At 41.4% G+C, this 21,451-nt stretch overlaps 1 protein-coding gene across 4 annotated transcripts in view; it reads right to left on the bottom strand.

Moving 5' to 3' along the window:
• Window positions 1-569: 569 nt before the first annotated feature.
• Window positions 570-21,451, bottom strand: part of LOC139275099 (interleukin-1 receptor type 1-like) — a 69,686-nt gene continuing 48,804 nt past the window's right edge. For 2 of the 4 annotated variants that reach the window (XM_070892093.1, XM_070892094.1), the window contains 9 exons: window positions 19,591-19,855; window positions 17,439-17,625; window positions 15,105-15,279; window positions 13,989-14,054; window positions 11,100-11,229; window positions 10,837-10,985; window positions 8,577-8,720; window positions 8,257-8,418; window positions 570-2,813 (listed from right to left, as the gene is read on the bottom strand). In XM_070892093.1, coding sequence (XP_070748194.1) covers window positions 2,464-2,813; window positions 8,257-8,418; window positions 8,577-8,720; window positions 10,837-10,985; window positions 11,100-11,229; window positions 13,989-14,054; window positions 15,105-15,279; window positions 17,439-17,625; window positions 19,591-19,855 — 1,628 coding nt within the window. In that variant the 3' untranslated portion in view covers window positions 570-2,463. The remainder of the gene's footprint in view (window positions 2,814-8,256; window positions 8,419-8,576; window positions 8,721-10,836; window positions 10,986-11,099; window positions 11,230-13,988; window positions 14,055-15,104; window positions 15,280-17,438; window positions 17,626-19,590; window positions 19,856-21,451) is intronic. The other 2 variants (XM_070892096.1, XM_070892095.1) reach the window with 2 other exon arrangements.

The following is a 21,451-nucleotide window of genomic DNA, read 5'->3' as shown; positions in this document are numbered from 1 at the left end:
AGAACCAGGGGACATAGTCTTAGGATAAGGGATAGGCCATTTAGGACTGAGATGAGGAGAAACTTCTTCACTCAGAGAGTTGCTTACCTGTGGAATTCCCTGCTGCAGAGTTGTTGATGCCAGTTCATTGGATATATTCAAGAGGGAGTTAGATATGGCCCTTATGGCTAAGGGGATCAAGAGGTATGGAGAGAAAGCAGGAAAGGGGTACTGAGGGAATGATCAGCCATAATCTTATTGAATGGTGGTGCAAGCTCAAAGGGCTGAATGGCCTACACCTACACCTATTTTCTATGTTTCTAGGTTGCTGAAACCAAGATATATACAAAAATGAAATTCACAGTGGTGATATTTCCATTGTAGGGGAGGGTAGGCTAACATGCAACAAGTATTGAGCAAAGTTGAAGAGTACAGAAACAATGGTATTGAAAAATTCATACAAGGGTTGAGCCTGCCTTTGATAGATAGAAAATCACTGATATATCTGCAATGTGTACCCGCCGACCATCACTCCTTGTTGGGAGTGTAGCTAATACAAAGTGACAAGGAAACATAAATCTGTATGTCAACAAGGATTTTTATTTAGAATATGTAATGGGTATGGTTGGACAATAAGTGTGTGATATCAAACAAAGTTTGAGTGGTTGACTATATACACCAAGTGAAGTATATCCTCATAACAAAATCAGCTTGGGCTGTAACTATGGGTATAAATGGTAAAGAGAGCTGAGGAAAAAATCAAACCATTACTTGAAAAGTGAGAATCTACATTACTTCTTAATTTGAAGGAGTACACCTACAATGGTTAACTTTTATTAAAGCAGCAGCTATGGGAATCGAGAATACAATTGTATCCTATAATAAGAGCTGAAAAAAGCACAGCCCTGACAAACTGCATATTAACCAGAACAAATTTGAAAACGGCAATGAACGGTAAAGATTCTGCGCTGAATTTCCGTGCTTGACATGCCAGGAGCATCCACCACTGATCCCACCATAATTTCTGGAGTCAGGGAAGATTTCCTCATTTAAACCATCCTGGTTAGTGCCCACATCAGTAGAGGCGCATCTTGGAAGCCTGCCAGATAGGTCAGCCACAAATGTGGTGGAGGCTGCCCACCCCGGAAGAGATGCTGGGGCCACTCCAGAAACATGCTACAAAGTTGTCTATTAGATGGGGACTTTGAGAAAAAAAAATTGTGAGCCTAGGCCACAATCCCCAGATGGGACCCAGTTCCACCACTACAACAGCCAGTGCATCTCCTTTCACTGGACATACCAGCTGTGGATGAGGAAAATCTTAGCCTCAGCCCCACTCCCACTGTTGTGGGTAAACATTTTTTTGGAGTGGACAATGGCTCCATGGAAACCAGTGGAGGTCAACGGTTCTGCAGAAACCAGTAGAGAGGTCTGTGACCCAACATACATGGTTCCTGGCCTAATTTCCAGCAGGCTTGCAGTGGAAGTGGACCGGAAGGATCACATACAGAACAGTCCACCCATTTTACTTTCTATGTGGCTATAGAGCAATTTAGCCACATAGAAAGTAATTTTAGAGTAAATGTAGCCACAAAGTAAGAAAGTGCAGAGCTGTGTAGAATACTTAATAAAAGGCCTTTCAGCCTATCCAGCTCATTTCATCATCCAGAATCATGTTTTATGCCCTGATCCATTTTAAAAACATTTTTATTAAGCATGTTGCTTTTGAATTAGATCTGTGTAAAATGCATCCTATTGCTAAAAGGACGTTTTCAAATAATCGAACAATGAAATGTCTAGGAAAACCTTCTAAACTCCACGGTTAACCATTTTAATTCATACAAATGGTCTCTATGCTGTGCTTCCTCATTATCAACTTTTATTAGTTAAGCTGGGTATTTTTAGGATTTAGGTAGGGCTTTAATTACAGAAAATTCTTCGATATATAAGTAAGTTGCACAAAACAATTCAAACTTTCAAAAAAAAAATCCTTTGCCTTGATTTTTTAAAAATACATCCAACATTACATTATACTGTTACAAATCTGCTCTTGGAATGCATTAACTGACTAAACTGTCTTCACTTCTGTTTACATAATATATATGGTCAAAATGTGTGTGTAATTTGTGAATACAGATACTGTATTCTAATTTGAAACTATATGCTTTGTGCAGTTGTAAAATAACATAAGAAAATGTCAATTAAAACTGCACCACTTTTAAAACTGTACTGACAACTTAGAGAAAAAGACAACGGTTTTGATAAAAAAAAGTTATAGGGGCAAATTTTCTCAGGGTTTGTGACACTGCTAACGGAGTTTCCGCCGAACTTCCACCAAAGTTACAGTCGAAGAAGCCCTGAGGAAATTCAACCCGTAGTGTTCAGTAATACACGTCTCCGCAGTTTACGTAACTGTTAATTGTACTATACGTACATGTCTTTATTCTCTAAAAACATGGTATGAATTTCATGTATTTCTAATGTCTAGTAATACTCAATTTTACAATGAGATCGAGAAGATCTTGGTGGCATGTTGTATCTCACTTGTTTCCACAATTTTGAATTTGATGGAGATTTTTTTTCCCATTCGCTGTTTTTCCACTTAATGGTTCCTTTTTTTAGTATAATATGTCTCATTGATTCTGAAAAGTCACTGTAATCCTCATGATATTCCAACTCAATCAGAATAACTTCCATTTGATTACACATCAGTGCATCGTGCAATCCAACTTGCTGTTCAAACATAGTGCACAGCTGTTTATCAAAAGACTTTGTCATCAAAATAATCAGTCTTCTGCTCTCTTTAATATTTGTTTTTACTTGATCAACGAAAGCTGAAAAGAATTGGAGAAAAGGGTACAAGATAAACAGGGCATTAGCCTTCTAGTAAAACTCCTGGGCTTGAAAATCTGCATGCTGTGATCCACCAATAACACCTGGTTTGTACCCAGCAGTGGCCTCCAGCCCTGACCCCACCAGAGTACATAGAAAATAGTGCAGGAGTAGGCCATTCAGCCCTTCGAGCCTGCATCGCCATTCAATAAGATCATGGCTGATCATTCCCTCAGTACCCCTTTCCTGCTTTCTCTCCATACCCCTTGATCCCCTTAGCCGTAAGGGCCATATCTAATTCCCTCTTGAATATATCCAATAAACCGGCATCAATTCTCTGCGGCAGGGAATTCCACAGGTTAACAACTCTCTGAGTGAAGAAGTTTCTCCTCATCTCAGTCCTAAATGGCCTACCCGTTATCCTAAAACTATGTCCCCTGGTTCTGGACTTCCCCAACATCGGGAACAATCTTCCCGCATCTAACCAGTCCAGTCCCGTCAGAATCTTATATGTTTCTGTGAGATCCTTCTAAACTCCAGTGAATAAAGGCCCAGTTGATCCAGTCTCTCCTCATATGACAGTCCAGCCATCCCTGGAATTAGTCTGGTGAACCTTCGCTGCACTCCCTCAATAGCATGAACGTCCTTCCTCAGATTAGGAGACCAAAACTGCACACAATATTCCAGGTGAGGCCTCGCAAATGCCCTGTACAACTGCAGTAACACCTCCCTGCTCCTATACTCAAATCCCCTAGCTATTAAGGCCAACATACCATTTGCCTTCTTCACCGCCTACTGTACCTGCATGCCAACCTTCAATGACTGATGAACCATGACACCCAGGTCTCGTGGCACCTCCCCTTTTCCTAATCTGCCGCCATTCAGATAATATTCTGCCTTTGTGTTTTTGCCCCAAAAATTGATAACCTCACATTTATCCACATTATACTGCATCTGCCATGCATTTGCCCACTCAACTAACCTGTCCAAGTCACCGTGCAGCCTCTTAGCGTCCCCCTCACAGCTCACACCACCACCAGTTTAGTGTTCTGCAAACTTGGAGCTATTACACTCAATTCCTTCATCCAAATCGTTAACGTATATTGTAAAGAGCTGGGGTCCCAGCACTGAGCCCTGCAGCACCCCACTAGTCACTGCCTGCCATTCTGAAAAGGACCAGTTTATCCCGACTCTCTGCTGCCTGTCTGCCAACCAGTTCTCTATCCACATCAGCATATTATCCCCAATACCACGTGCTTTGACTTTGCACACCAATATCTTGTGCGGGACCTTGTCAAAAGCCTTTTGAAAGTCCAAATACACCACATCCACTGGTTCTCCTTTGTCCACTCTGCTAGTTACATCCTCAATAAATTCCAGAAGATTCGTCAAGCATGATTTCCCTTTCATAAATCCACGCTGACTTGGACTGATCCTGTCACCGCTTTCCAAATGCGCTGCTATTCCATCCTTAATGATTGATTCCAGCATTTTCCCCACTATTGATGTCAGGCTAACCAGTCTATAATTACCCGTTTTCTCTCTCGCTCCTTTTTTTAAAAAGTGATGTTACATTAGTTACCCTCCAGTCCTTAGGAACTGCTCCATAGTCGAAAGATTGCTGGAAAATGATCACCAATGCATCCATTATTTCTAGGGCCACTTCTTTAAGTACTCTGGGATGCAGACTATCAGGCCCCGGGGATTTATCGGCCTTCAATCCCATCAATTTCCCTAACACAATTTCCCACCTAATAAGGATATCCTTCAGTTCCTCCTTCTCACTAGCCCCACTGTTCCCTAGTACAATCAGAAAGTTATTTGTGTCTTCCTTCGTGAAGACAGAACCGAAGTATTTGTTCAATTGGTCTGCCATTTCTTTGTTCCCCATTATAAATTCACCTGAATCCGACTGCAAGGGACCTACGTTTGTCTTCACATATTTATATAAGCTTTTGCAGTCAGTTTTTATGTTCCCTGCAAGCTTCCTCTCGTACTCTATTTTCCCCCTCTTAATTAAACCCTTAGTCCTCTTCTGTGGAATTCTAAATTTCTCCCAGTCCTCCGGTTTGTTACTTTTTCTAGCCAATTTATATGCCTCTTCCTTGGTTTTAACACTATTCTTAATTTCCCTTGTTAGCCACGATTGAGCCACTTTCCCCATTTTATTTTTACTCCAGACAGGGATGTACAATTGCTGAAGTTCATCCATGTGATCTTTAAATGTTTGCCATTTCTTATCCACCGTCAACCCTTTATCCTTTGTCAGTCTATTCTAGCCAATTCACGCCTCATACCGTCGAAGTTACCTTTCCTTAAGTTCAGGACCCTAGTTTCCGAATTAACTGTGTTCCTCTCCATCTTAATAAAGAATTCTACCATATTATGGTCACTCTTCCCCAAGGGGCTTCGCACTACAAGATTGCTAATTAGTCCCTTCTCATTACACATCACCCAGTCTAGGATGGCCAGCTCTCCAGTTGGTTCCTCAACATATTGGTCCAGAAAACCATCCCTAATACACTCCAGGAAATCCTCCTCCACCGCATTGCTACCAGTTTGGTTAGCCCAATCAATATGTAGGATTAAAGTCGACCATGATAAATGCTGTACCTTTATTGCACACATCCCTTATTTCTTGTTTGATGCTGTCCCCAACTTCACTACTACTGTTTGGTGGTCTGTACACAACTCCCACTAGCGTTTTCTGCCCTTTAGTATTCCGCAGCTCCACCCATACCGATTCCACATCATCCAGACTAATTTCCCTCCTTACTATTGCATTAATTTCCTCTTTAACCAGCAACGCCACCCCGCCTCCTTTTCCTCTCTGCCTATCCTTCCTAAATGTTCAATACCCCTGGATGTTGAGTTCCCAGCCTGGTCACCCTGGAGCCATGTCTCCATGCCAATTACATCATATCCGTTAACTGCTGTCTGCACAGTTAATTCGTCCACCTTATTCCGAATACTCCTCGCATTGAGGCACAGAGCCTTCAGGTTTGTCTTTTTAGCACACGTTGCCACTTTAGAATTTTGCTGTAATGTGGCCCTTTTTGTTTTTTGCCTTGGGTTTCTCTGCCCTCCACTTTTACTATTCTCCTTTCTATCTTTTGCTTCTGCCTCCATTTTATTTCCCTCCTTCTCCCTGCGTAGGTTCCCATCCCCCTGCCATGTTAGTTTAACTCCTCCGCAACAGCACTAGCAAACACTCCCCCCCCCCCTAGGACATTGGTTCTGGTCCTGCCCAGGTGCAGACCGTCCAAGTTTGTACTGGTCCCACCTCCCCAGAACCAGTTCCAATGTCCCAGGAATTTAAATCCCTCCCTTTTGCACCACTCCTCAAGCCAAGTATTCATCTGGGCTATCCTGTGATTCCTACTCTGACTAGCACGTGGCACTGGTAGCAATCCTGAGATTACTACTTTTGATGTCCTACTTTTTAAATTTAGCTCCTAGCTCCCTAAATTCGTCTCGTAGGACCTCATCCTGTTTTTTACCTATATCGTTGGTACTTATGTGCACCACGACAATTGGCTGTTCACCCTCCCTTTTCAGACTGTCCTGCACTCGCTCCAAGACATCCTTGACCCTTGCACCAGGGAGGCAACAAACCATCCTGGAGTCACGGTTGCGGCCGCAGAAACGCCTATCTATTCCCCTTACAATCGAATCCCCTATCACTATCGCTCTCCCACTGTTTTTCCTGCCCTCCTGTGCAGCAGAGCCAGCCACGGTGCCATGAACTTGGCTGCTGCTGCTCTCCTCTGAGGAGTCATCCCCCTCAACAGTATCCAAAACGGTGTATCTGTTTTGCAGGGGGGTGACCGCAGGGGACCCCTGCACTACCTTCCTTGCACTGCTCTTCCTGTTGGTCACCTATAGGTTGGGAGGGCATCTTACTTGCATAGGGCCAGCGGGCACCCACAACAATGCCGGAAAATCCGAGGCATTCGCAAGCCTACACACTTCCTGAAACTCCTGATTCATCTATATGCGAATACAGAGACACCTCTTGATGGAAATTACTTTGTGATCACTTTCACACACTGTACTAAGATATTGAATGAAGTAATGTCACCACTAATTATGGTAATGGGGAATATCTGTGGACCTCTCACAGATTCACTTAGTTACAGGATCAACAACAACTTGTACTTATATAGCGCCTTCAACATAGTAAAACATCCCAAGGTGGTTCACCGGAGTATTATCAAACAGAATTTGAAACCGAGCCTCTTAAGGTGATATTAGGAAAGGTGCTTGGTCAAAGAGGTCGGTTTTACAGAGCATCTTCAAGGGAGGAGAGAGAGAGGCGTGGAGAAGTTGAGGGAGGGAATTCCAGAGCTTAGGACCTTGACAGCTGAAAGCACGGCCACCAATGGTGGAGCAATTAAAATCGGGGATGCTCAAGAGACCAGAATTGGAGGAGTGCAGATAATTGGGAAGGATTGTAGGGCTGGAGGAGATTACTCCGTTTTGGCTAGAAACACCAACTACCTAGTACTGTAACACAAGTTTCCCATCCTGCCTTGAAAAAAGATTCAAAGTCATAGAGGAAGTCACAAAAGCTCAATTTGTACCTGGATTGGACTGAATCTGGTACACTAGCATATAGTGGTTATGTTACTGGACTAGAATTAGAGGCTTAATAGTCTAGAATGTGAGTTCAAATCTCACCATGGCAATTGTGAATTTGAATTCAGTTAATTAAGTAAAAATTTAGATTAAAAAGCTAATAATAGCGATACCATGAAGCAATACCATTGTTCTAAAAACCCAACTGATGACCCTTGGGGAAGGAAATCTGCCATCCGTATCCAGTCTGGTTTATGTGTGACTCCAGACCAAGACCAATTCATTCTTAACTGTCCTCTGAAGAGATGAAGTCCTGTTTACACACTGAGGATACCAGAGTTGTGTGGCACTTCCACCGTGCTAAATTGGATAGATTCAGAGCAGATTTAGAATCTAAAAAGTGGGTATTTATGTGGTGCTGAGGGCCATCAGCAGCTTGGTTCAATGAGGAGTGAAGAGCATGCCAGGAGCAGCACCAGGCATATCTAAAACTAAGGTCCCAACCTGGTGAAGCTGCCACACTGAACTATATGAATGTTAAACATCCTTCATCATCGCTGGGTCAAAATCCTGGAACTCTTTCTCTGGAACAGGACTGTGGACATATCTTCATCACATGGACTATAGTGGTTCAAGCAGTGGCTCACCACCATCTTCCTAATGGGCAATAAATGCTGGCCTTGCCAGCGCAGCCACATTCCGCGAATTAATAAATACATTTTAAAATCCTCTCTTTGATGGTGTGTTTTGCCTTTACAGTCATCCGCCAGAATAGAATTATGTCCAATATCAGAAATTCCATATCTTTCAATGTAGTATGTTAGGATCATGGAATATGGGGGCTAACAAGCCATATTTCAGTCTTACCTTCTCCAGGCAGATCATCTCTTCCAGGTATGAACAATTTATATCCACACTGGCATTCCAAAACTTGAGGCAATACATCCATAACAAAGACAAGGATATTGGTACTGTATGATGAACAAGAGCTTCGTGGATAGATGATATAAGCATCATATCTCTTACCATCTGAAAGCAAACAAAGCACTTGCGTAATTTACCAGAATACAGTGCCAAAATTATGTTGCACTTAATTTATCATTAGGTTAATCTGATTTTGACACCTATACACAACACAATTATAATACATTCAACAATCTATACACAGAAATAGAATTTGCACCTACCATTTTCAGGACAGTCTACAGGAAAAGTATCACGATACCACAGGACAATATCAATCTTGAAAAACTTGTAAGTGCATATGCAGATGAATAAAACACAGGCAAACATGCCAAATGCAGCTACTATCTCCTTTGTAAAATGAGGAGCTGAACATAAACAAAATATAAATTAATAAAAATTACAAGAATCATAAATTCCTAAGAAGGCTGTACACTTTGTACAAATCAGCTATTACCACTAGAGGGAGAGAAGGTGAACAGAGTTTATTGAAAAAAGAAATTAGGTGTGAATCACACATCATAATTCTGCAACATGCAGAGACAAACATTGATGCTAACTTGATGGGCCTACTGACCGGTTTCTGTGCTGTGACATTGTATGATTCTATGCTTTTAATCTTCCCCATCGAAAGTGGATACTCTTGACAACTAGTCCACTTCCAGTAGCAACTAAAACAGACTATTTGCTTTGTAATGTATATAGGATTTTAAGTTGTTCTGAAAGTGGTCATTCTCTAGCTTAAGTAATTAAAATGACAAAGTACATTTAAAAAGGAAACTAAATTGATGTGGTTCTGATCACAACTGTAAAATGGGTTTTATTTCAGCGTTATTTACTCTGAAATGCAATGTTATTTAGAAAACAAATCAGAAATCATGGTGTAAATAAGAAAAGATGTTAGCAACAATTTGCAAGTGCCTTTAATGTAAAAAAAATCACAATACACTTTACAGAGGGAAGAGAAATAAATACAATATTTATTTAGAAAGGGATGGCAAGCCATGGATGAACTAGCAACAGTGTTCAAAAGTTTGGTTAAAAATATGGGTTTAGAGAAAGTTATTAAAGATTGAGATGGAGGTAGTCCTGCAAGGTCCAGTTCATCCTAAGTGAGTGGTCAAAGGAAAATTGAGTCAGTGGCAAAGAATGCCGAGCTTATGGCTTCGGCCTTCCCCATTCAGTTAAAGAAAATGTTGACTTATCCATCATTTGTTCTGGGGCAGACAGTCTAACTCCCCAGAGGTAGCCATGGAGTCCAGGAAAGAGGAAGAGAGGTAGGGGTGAAAGTAATTAGCATTCATGTGGAAGTTGACTTCATGCCTGCAGATGATGTCACCAAGGAGAAACATATAGAAGAGGATAGGACAAAGGATAGATCCTGGCGGGGGGGGGGGGGGGGAATATTCCAGAGGTAACTGCACAGAGATGACTATATGGGAGTAAGAGATGCGCTGGCTGCATTTGGGCAGGTAGGAGTGGAATCACACAAGCGCAATCCGGCAGAGTTGGACAACAGAGGAGAATGGCATGGTTGACTGTGAGAAACACTTCAGGGAGGTTGAGAAGGAAAAGGAGGGATAATGCACCACAGTCACAGCATGTCATTTGGTAATTTGTTTATCAGATTTACTAAATTTAATTCAGAGCCATGGTGCTATTTGAACTTATGACCCCAGGGTTACTAGTCCAGTCTCATAACCACTGCCATACCAGGTATAGAAGATGTGGACCACTGATTTAAGGGGGTGAAAACAGAAATAGAACCAGCATGTACAATAGAGTTGGGAGGAGATGATAACAGCAACATGCATTTACATCGTGCCTTTAATATAGAAAAACATGCCAGGGCACTTCATAGAGACATGAGGAAAAAAAAACGAGATCGAAGTAGTCGGGTTTACAGAAGGTTTTAAAGGAGCAGAGGGAGGTAATGTCAGAGAGTGGGATCTAGCCATTTGAAGGCACAGTCGCTAAATGTGGGAAGAAGGGATGAGGATACAAAAAAGTTGGAGTAAGAGGAATGGAGATGGTAAGTGATTCGGTGAGCATCAGAATGTGTCACAATTCAGCAGAAATCTCTTCCCTTTCTAGTATGTGGTGTAAGCACACCTCATGGTATGTATGTATCCCACATTTATTTATTTTTTTAAATTCTCTTTTAATGCTCACTCAGAACTTTGTTTACAAAAATGTTTGATAAATCTCTGATGAAGTTATGCAACCCGATAGCTCTGAAATGAAAACCAGAGCATTTAACTTTATGAATATGGCAGTGGACAAGTATAGCAGACAGTCATGTCTGAATATATTAGAGGATGGTGTCAATATTCAGTCTTCAATATTGATTAGTAAGAAAAGAAAGGTAGTTTCATCATATAAAGACACATATGGAAGTCACGAGAGGTCTTGCATCAGGAATATCAAATGGCCCTTAGATTAAAGACAATTGTCATTTCTTAAATATTGTAATGAATTACTTGCCTGTTTTTCTAAATTTAACAGTTGCTATTTGATACCCCAAGCCATTTTTTGCGACACACGTAATTGATTCGCTATAATATTCTTCTTTGAAATTGGGAAAAATTATATCCATCTGATAATAGTTGCCTTGTTCTTCATTGTTCCATTGACTGGAAATAAAGTTTATATATATAAACCCAAAATTAAACAAGTTGCGGTCAGTATTTATTGGTGACAGTAAATTATGCACTGATTCAAGTCCTGATAAAATTACCAAAGCATACCTTTGTTCAACTTGAAGAGGGTCACTGAAATAATCTTCAATAAACGTATTATTTACCATCCAATATATTAATGTTAGTGAAGGGTCACAATATCCAGTATATGCTGTGCAAGATAAGTTCAATTTTGAGCCTGCACAAATAACAAACATTTTTATTTACCTCAATGTTGTAAAATTGGAATGACATCAATACCATAAGGATCTTGGTCTGAGCAAATTAAATAAAATCATCTCATTGAAAATCTATATTCTCGTAAATGGAGGAAAAGTCAACACATGAATATAGCAAAAGTCTAGAATTCCATCTCTAAATAACTTGCACAAGTACTACAGGCATTACAATTTATAAAACAAATGTTTGCATATATCAAGGATATCCAACCTTTGGAACTAGGGGCAGATACTTGTGAGAAAACCAGCTACATGATTTTGCCTAAATGTAACTTCCATATACAGAAAACAGAAACCTACACAAACGTTGAGATCCCATACATACAAAAGTGACACCATGAACGCTAAAAATCGCTACCTTTCTTCACCCTGTTCTCAGCTCAATGATTCTATCCATATCCTTCTCCTCCCATCTTGCTTAATTTATTCTCAGACATTTAAATTTCCCACGTTGAAGGACTGATTGGTGGTTTTAGACCACAGGGAGAAACCTTTACTAAACTTCTAAGTCAAGGATATTTAAACGGTTGCAGCCAAGCTGTTAATTTGACCCTAGAAGATAACAACTGCAAATACATGTTCATTGAGGTATCCAACGAGATGATGGTCGTGATGGCTAAGATCTTCAAGTCATTAGTGCTGAACTACTTCCTGAGATACTGGAACTCAATGTAGTCACAATGGAGCACAAAAAAGCAAATACTCTAAGGACCCAACAATCACGGCCATCAGCTTGTTGAGTTACCTGGGAAAGTTGCTGGAAGAGTCATTACATACCACTTCCTAACATCACCTCAAAGGCATTGACTTCAACTCAGGCCAATTAGGGTTCAGGAGAGGAAGAAGCATCAGTGACAACTTGCTGCGACTGTCAGTAAGCATTCCCCAGGCCTTTAACCAAAACAAAAAAGTGCACGTTGATGATGTTGCTGCATGAAAAGGCTTTTGACAAGTCAGGAACAGAAATTTGCTCACACTGTACAAAGCCTACATCCATCCAATCCTAGAATATGGCCACCCAGCCAATCCTGGAATATTGCCATCCAGCCTGGGGCATAGCAAGTGAGTCATAAATTATGGGACAAAAAATATATAGAACTGAACAATAAAGGTAGCATACCATCTCATGCTTTAACTGCTCAATCTATAGACGCCTGTGTCTGCGCATTCAGAGACTGAACTCCAGGACATAGTCGAGTGAGGCATACGATAACATGGGCCTTACGCTAAACATCCGTAAGACAAAGGTCCTCCACCAGCCTATCCTCGCCGCTTAGCACTGCCCCCCAGTCAACAAGATCCACAGCTCGGCCCTGGACAACGTGATAAAGTGCAACATCCCCACCACTCCTGGGAGTCCCTGGCCAAAGACCGCCCTAAGTGGAGGAAGTGCATCCGGGAGGGCACCGAGTGCCTCGAGTCTCATCGCCGAGTGCATGCAGAAAACAAGCATAGGCAGTACAAAGAACGAGCGGCAAACCTGTCCCACCCTCTCTTACCCTCAACGACTGTCAGTCCCACCTGTGGCTCTTGTATTGGACTGTTCAGCCACCTAAGGACTCATGTTAAGAGTGGAAGCAAGTCTTCCTCGATTCTGAGGGACTGCCTATGATGATGATGATGATGACTATATGTCGAACATCTGTGGACTTCAAACGATGAAAGGGCTTCTGAGAGCCCGGCAAAGACTGCCCCATCATTGTCACTGTTGACAGAGTTAAGAACGAATGAACCCACTTTGGTTAATTTGCAACACTGCATTATCCCTGGATCTGCATTAGGTAGATGACCTTTGCAACATTCAATCAGATAGAATTATGGTACAGGTGTCAACTGAAATCCCCGTATTGGTCAGAATTGACAGTAACAAGTCCCAGAATATCCAATATAAAAAGGACGTGAAAAGAGTAATAAATCCTGGACATCCTTATCAAGCTATCAACATTTGCGAGCTTCATCCAGCCTATCTTTCTTTCTTTCTTTCCTCATCATCTGCACTTCATTCTCAAATTATTTAAATCTCCATTTGGGCTTTCCTTGTACTCCTCTTAATTTATCATCCTCCTCTCCTCTCTCAAATTCTCATTCCATATCAACTCTCTCACACATATTCATAGCTATCCCTCAATCAGCTCATGGTCTCTCCACTCCTATGGTCTTGATTATCGACAAGACCTTCTCCACCACTTCCTTGTTTCTCTCACCACATCCCCTTATCCTCGTTCAGTGCCACATCCTTTTGTATTTACCCTGAAAAAAAAAATCATCCTCGGAACTCCATGGTGCTTCAAGCCCAAATAACACTTGCATCCTTGATAAAAGAATTAAGCATCTCAAAACAATTGTTTAAGTTGAACTCAATAGAATATACCTGTGAAATTTAAGTCACATATTGCTATCTGCTGACCTGTATAATTTTACTAAATGTAATTAATAGTTCAGCCTTAGCTACGCAGTATATCCATGTGGTGTTTTTCAACCAGTTCAATGAGGTCAGAAGCATATGGTGGCATCCCGCACTATTTCCGGACACGCCTCAAAAGTAAAATGACCCACTGTTCAACTTGTGGCCTACTATAATTCGTACCTAAAATAACATTTCAATTCAGGCTTTTGCAGAGAGTGGGAATAAACAGCATTAGGAAGGAGCCGGATCGGGAACAGATAATCAAGAAGTGGGGCAAAAGTAGCCTTGTCCCTTTGTCAAAAGAAAACTTACCAGGCTCTATTTCAATTGTACCATTTTTTGGATGTATAATTTGTGGGCCTACACTTGCTTTACAGCCTGTGGAAATAAAAATAAACAAACATTCTAGGAGCAAAATAATCCAGTGGGACATACTGGTAAATTATTTTTAATTGCCATTAAGCACACTGGAGAAAAAAAACAAAAAATGTAATGGTTTACCATTTTCTACTGGCATAAATGAAAGAAATACTTTAGAATACTCAACCATACATTATTGCTTTTGATACTATATTCAGACGGTCATAAAGTTATGAACTCATGATTAGAAACAAAGTTATTCCATTAGGTGGTGTTATTGTTTTAACGAAACAATGAATCTGCTGAACTCAGAATAATCTCAACACATTCTAATGTTAGAATGGTTACCCATCTATACATTCAAAATGATTCATTCATTAGATTTTTTTAAAAATCATTGCACTTTTAATCCATTAACTTTATCAGGATCTTCACATGACTATTTAGAACTGTGGAAAGAGACCAGAGCATTTTTAACAGGATGAGAAAAAAATATACCAAGTTTATTGTTTCTGGTTTAGTAATAAATCGTAATGCTAAACAAAAAAGTAAACAAATAAAATGTTCAAGTGTCTAATTTTGACAACTAAAAGAAGTTAAATTAAAATAATGTTTTTATTTAATACTATTTCTAACTGTCGCCTTTATAGTGAATTTTAGACAGAGACATTTTTAAAAACACTCCCAGAGCCTTTGATGGATTGGAGTATGGAAGTGGACAGCATAGAATTATTTTTAGTTACCATTAGATGGTCCCTCATACTGCTGCATTTGACAGCCATGCAGATATACAGTTATATGTTACTGAGGTTATTTTGTCTGGTCTCCTTGTTAAATGAATTGTTTTGAATCATCAATGTGCATTCTATCAGAAAGCATTTATAATGATAGGCTACTATAATACATGTCTCGCTTTTTTTAAAACACTTGATTTGAAAGTTTACGTTTCTTGCAGGCTGCATTTTTACAACTAATTATTACAGTACAAAACTTTCACTAATTAATTCTGCATAGTTCTTCCAAGAAAAACATATGTATTATTATCTTGCTGGAACACACCAAACCTACCTTTAACATCAAATTCAATGGTTTTTGCCGTTGTGTACTGTAAACCATTATGCATAAACTGTAGCTCACAGACATAGATTCCTGCATCTGATGGCTCCACATTTATTACTGTAAGTTGCCTGTCACCCTTGTGGTAGCTGTATTTTTGTCCATCATATAAAATAGGCTCACAATCCTGAAAATAAAATGAGATACAATTATTATTATTGTAGAACCACAGATCAGATGTTCTGCTCCAACAAAAGCCAGAGGAGAAAAATTGCAGACCAAGATTTACAGTCGCCTGTGATGGACCTGGGGTCAGTCAGAAACCCCGGTCAATGAGGAAGCTAATATTTTAGCCTCATGAAGTTGCCCTGTAGGGACAGCAGTACAGCAGCAATGGCAGCAGGTGGCCAAGGTACTCACTTCCAATTCCACAGATGACAAAATGGTGCCACAAGTTTCATGATTTTACCAGCAAGGTAAAATGGGCCAACTGCACTTTTCAGGAATACAGTGAACGTCACTTCTCTATGATTGTGTTAGTGTTTCGACAGCTCACCATCAATGCTTACGGGATAGCGTGAGGTTGTTTACCACCACCACGGACATCCCGCCAGCCAGTACGCCCCTGCAAGCATTTCTTCACTTACATCCTTACATGCATTCACCCCCCTAACAGCCTTACATGGTATGCTATGGTCTTCATGCCATTACCTAGGCTTGACTGCATTCCACAGCAACCAGAAATAATTTTCACATTTTTCATCCATTGAAAAAAAGGAAATAGCCAATAACAACAGAGGGAGATTGGCCACAAATAACGTATACCCAAACCTTGATCCTCTTAGCCTGAGGAAGCCTTGGAGCTCCAAAAATTGTGGCGGGCCAGACATCAACAGAAACTGAACAACAAGTAGTGCATTGCGGTTTTCGGCCTGCTACCACCCAGTTCCCACTCAGAAACCAGCACGAAAAGTGGCCCCATTGTTTACGCATCAGGTAACAACCTGTGCTATAATTTAACTGGCTATTTATCGGAAATGCAGCAAAGTTTTATAAGGGCAACACAAGCATTAAAAAACAATTATACAAAAACACCAATTTTTATTTAAACTAAGGAGACAGCTCTTGAAAATACAAGGACCCTCCATTTCAATGCAAAATGCGATTCTGGTATCTGTTGACTTAGCCTGGCTGCGTTACTGTTGCTCCAGTTAGCCTCAGTATCCTGGTTTTCAAGGGAAAAATAAATAATCAGCCAGGGTTTTGACTTGTCCAGTAAACCTTGGTGGAAGGCAAGTGTCTGAATCTCAGTGGAGGACCAGATTGGGCTTGGCTACAATTTCCCTTCCTCCCTACCCACTGCCTAGTCACTATATAGATTCATACCTGGGATATGATTATTTGGGGAAGGTACTAAAGGGCTGCAAGTATCCATAAGCCAGTGTAACTCAAGTGAAGAAAAAAAAACACAGCAGGTACACACTCTTAAATGAGCAAATGTTTGATAATAAATTTCAAGTTCAATCCCTTAAATTTGAGATCTCGGAGACAATATTATCATGAAATTTGGAAGCAAAGCTGAGTAATGCCATATATGTTGGTGATTTTCAAGTTTTAGACCACTTCTGCCAATTTTAATCTACCATGGGTAGTAAGTTGCACAATGTCAAAACACCAAACACGTAACACGCACAGATAATATTATTTCAGCCACAAAACAGCAAATTTAGGAATTAGCTGTGCAACAGTCTTAAACATAATAGCCTGGATTTTCCAATCAGAGTATACCCTCTGGCAGGGTGGGAGATCCACCTTCAGAGACAGCTTGTAAACCTGGCTGGTTTTCAGCTCCTAGGGTTGCTTCCATGCTAGAGGCTGCCTTCTTGGCCTCAATCATCAAAAATGGCATTGCCAGATCAACGGTCTCAGAGCTGACCACAAAAAATGTTTCTAAAATTTGAAAAATTACTGCTAGCCATGTACATAGCAATGCCACTATTGTTGGTACTACCCTGTTCATCCCTCTGTTGACTTTTGAATGCCAGAGTTTAACAGCCTTGATGTCCAATATTCAATCAGGGCAAATGGCAAGAAACACAATTAAGGCCGTTCCCTAATTATTTTTTAATTTTCATGTGCCAGCCTGCATATGGGTCTGTTATTTGGAAAGTGGGAACGTGTGGAGCACAAGCCCGAGCAATCTTCTGGCTCCAAATTTAGTTTGGTGTATCCTTGGCACAGCCCTAAAGCAATGCTTCTTTAAATTATTTTAGGTGATGTAGTAATTTTCATCAGTAAAGTGATCAATGTTATACATTAAAGCTTATACATTAAGCTATCCCTTACCTTGTACCACCTTAGTGCTAATTTGTCTTTTGAGGTTACATAGTCACTGACATCTGGACAAGTAATCCTTTTAGAAGTGCTCAAATATGAAGACAACCAATAAAAATGTTTATTCTGGAAGCATGACGCACTGGTAGAGTTAGTAACTGTTAATGAAACGGCCGCTTTGATGCAAAAAGTTGGAGACCTGCAAGTGCACATTGAAGTGTTAGAATAGTTTTCTAATACCTAGTTACCAAAGAAAAATGTTCATGGATTTCAATGCACAAAGTACTTTAGTTGAATAATGGAAAAGAAAACATTAAAATCCTGCATTTAACTTTCAACAAGAAACTACCTAGAAAGGATTGATAAAACAACTCTATCATTTTTTATGGTAGTTAAAGTGCTGGAATCACAATCAAGTCTGATTAGGCACCAATCCCGCACTTTTGCACACTGTCCCTCACCTGTCTATCCCCATGTTGTACGAAGATATTCCAAGACTCTCCTACATCAGCCACTGCAAAGGCTCCATAACACAGTGCCCACCTGTGCATGGACCAATTACCAACACATAAAATCAATCCTACTATCTGCTGGTCTCCCAGCAAAGAAATTGACTCAGGAACCCCTGGAGAGCCAGAAATCCTCCCAAGCCTATGGGGAGAGCCATGAACAGGTTACTCCAGTAACTGCAATTGTTTTACAACCTAGCCAAAGCTAGCACTCTGTCAGGGAGATGATAAAGACACTCTTCCCACCACCAATGCTGCATCAGGCTCCACTTGTGCTGGAACATCAGTATATCAAGTGTCAGCAAGCAAATCTATGAAGGAATTATACAAAATAATTTGTTTAAATTATTCAGTTCTACTTTTTAAAGAAACTTGGGAGGATATCAATTAAAGTTATTGTTCACTAAATGTCAATGAATGGTAAACTGTAATATCTTACAAAAAGCATGTCCTAGGCCCTTATTACGATTTTATGAAACAATTTTCTCTCTCAATTGATGAGCACTAGTTCAGTAAGCAAACTTTGTTTCCTCAAACTGGAAGTCTTATTATTAAAATCAGTTATTACTCTTTGTAGAGTTGCATGACTTAAAAATTGACAGTTAGCTACACTTGTAGTAATTTGATTACTGAATCTTCAAATTTTTACAACACCAATCTCTTTGGAAATAGCTGAATATGAAACATAGATCAGACTAAAACAACAACATATGTTAAGTGGAAATATAAGGCACAAATGAATTCTGCAAATACTCTTGATAAAATAAATGATAATGTGGAAATTTAATGAAAAAAGTCTATAATGGATTAATTGCCCATCTCAATAATGCAGAGAGGCAAGGGGGCTGAAAATGTCCTGTTGTGCACCTCCCGTTAGTGCCTCCGGGGGGGGGGGCCCGACGCTACGGAAATTGCGCAGGAGTTAGCAGAGGCACGAATCCAGTAGCGCCCCGGGCCACCGCGCATCCGCCAATGACGTCATCACTGTGCGCGGCGACCTTTTCACCCCGCAGCAGCCCATTTCCATCCCGCGGCAGAAATTGGGCAGCACCAGCCTCGTGGGTCGCGTACTGCACCGCACTCCGCTCGCGGGGCGAAAGTTAAAGGGGATGTGAACTGTACCATGTGCCGCCATTTTCTTTTATCCGACTCACCAGTTGGGCCATTGTCTGCTGACTTCGCGGGGTCCGTGTCACGATCGTGCAGCCCAGCACTCCGTTTCGGAGCCAGGCTGCAGCCACGGCATTCCACATCCCCGGTGGAAGAGTGGAGGCCCATCAAAAGGCCTGCAGAGCTCACTGCGTCTCTCTCCTTTAACTGAAGGGAAGGGGGCCTTGAAACGCAAAAGTGCTCGGACGCTTGCCCGGATGGCGCCCCACGATCGCCATGACATTTCCTCTCTGGGCGGTTACCCTCACGTGGAGTGACCTCTGCGCCGGGCGCAGGAAGTCCCACCTCGTGAGTGTAACTGCCCCCAAACAGGGCGGTACCCAATTTCTGGGCCAAGATCTTTTCTGGTATCGTGATTAAGAAATATTATTGGGTCAGTTTAGAAGCAACTTTACTCTGTGTCTAACCTCCAACTTTGCTTGGTGTGGATACTAGATGTAAAGAGCTGAAAATTGCTCTCTTAAATGAGGTGTATGCAAGCTTACCTCACAACACATATATAGTAGCCAGTGTCTTCAATCAATACTGGAAGAAACCAAAGCGAATCATCCTCTACATTTATCCTTTGCTCCTTATCTGTTGTTACTATTTCAGATGTTTTGTTGTTATACCACATAATACTGTAGTTCCCTGTTATATTCATGGACTCGTCAAACGTCATGTATTCCAACTGAGGGCATTTAAAAGTAACTCCTTCTTTTTCCAGAACAAATTGGCGGTTAAAATCAATGCCTTTGTCTAAGCATGATTCTATAAACAAAAACAAAAAGGTGGAACAAAATTAAAAGCACTGGGCAACAAATGTTGCACTTTGTTAAAGCACAAGAGCGGTCTAATCCTTTTTGTGTGCAATTAAAAACAACAAAAATATCTCCTGGATCATATCAAGGCAGCATCTGTAAATGAATCAGAGCAAATAACATGAATTTCAAAACTCGTAGCCCTGGCGAAAAAGGAGCAGTCTTCAAAAAAATGTCAGTCACCTCATTTTGAGTAATATGGTCCGGATTTTGCAGTCAGTGGAGAACGAACAGCGCTTGCCGTTCATTACACTCAACTGCTGACTTTTAGTTGGCTTTTGTGCAGCAATTTAAGGTAATTAGAGATCCATTTCAGCGCGGCACTCTCAAATCCGTGCCTGTAATTTTTTTAAAGCGTAGGAACCACACTTCCATTCAATCTTTCAAAATCAGTTGAAGTTCATCCCATAAAAATTATCAGGAAGAAAACTAACAGAGAAAACATCATATTTTTGAAATCTTTAGAACCCTTTGTTTTACTACAATTTTAATGATACAAAAATAAGAAAATAAAAGTGTGATTTCAAAGAAAGAATTAGAAATTATATAGCACTACATCAATGACCTTCCCTCCATCATAATATCAGAAGTGGCGATGTTCGCTGATAATTACACAATGCTCAAATCCATTCGCAACACCTCAGATAAGGGAAAGAGAGATTGGGGGGGGGGGGGGGAAGAGAGATGAGGGGGGGAAAGAGAGATTGGGGGGGGGAAAGAGAGATTGGGGGGGGGGGAAGAGAGTTTGGGGGGAAAAGAGAGATTGGGGGGAAAAGAGAGATTGGGGGGGGAAGAGAGAGATTGGGGGGGAAAGAGAGAGATTGGGGGGGAAGAGAGAGATTGGGGGGGAAGAGAGAGATTGGGGGGGAAGAGAGAGATTGGGGGGGAAGAGAGAGATTGGGGGGGAAGAGAGAGATTGGGGGGGAAGAGAGAGATTGGGGGGGAAGAGAGAGATTGGGGGGGAAGAGAGAGATTGGGGGGGAAGAGAGAGATTGGGGGGGAAGAGAGAGATTGGGGGGGAAGAGAGAGATTGGGGGGGAAGAGAGAGATTGGGGGGGAAGAGAGAGATTGGGGGGGGAAGAGAGAGATTGGGGGGGAAGAGAGAGATTGGGGGGGAAGAGAGAGATTGGGGGGGAAGAGAGAGATTGGGGGGGAAGAGAGAGATTGGGGGGGAAGAGAGAGATTGGGGGGGAAGAGAGAGATTGGGGGGGAAGAGAGAGATTGGGGGGGAAGAGAGAGATTGGGGGGGAAGAGAGAGATTGGGGGGGGAAGAGAGAGATTGGGGGGAAAGAGAGAGATTGGGGGGGAAGAGAGAGATTGGGGGGGAAGAGAGAGATTGGGGGGGAAGAGAGAGATTGGGGGGAAGAGAGAGATTGGGGGGGAAGAGAGAGATTGGGGGGGAAGAGTGAGATTGGGGGGGGAAGAGAGAGATTGGGGGGGAAAGAGAGATTGGGGGGGAAAAGAGATTGGGGGGGTGAGAGAGATTGGGGAGGTGAGAGAGATTGGGGGGTGAGAGAGATTGGGGGGGTGAGAGAGATTGGGGGTG

This window comes from Pristiophorus japonicus, chromosome 10 (genome assembly GCF_044704955.1).
Source record: "Pristiophorus japonicus isolate sPriJap1 chromosome 10, sPriJap1.hap1, whole genome shotgun sequence".
Classification (NCBI taxonomy): Eukaryota; Metazoa; Chordata; class Chondrichthyes; family Pristiophoridae; genus Pristiophorus; species Pristiophorus japonicus.
This window is presented reverse-complemented; position numbering and strand designations above follow the sequence as displayed.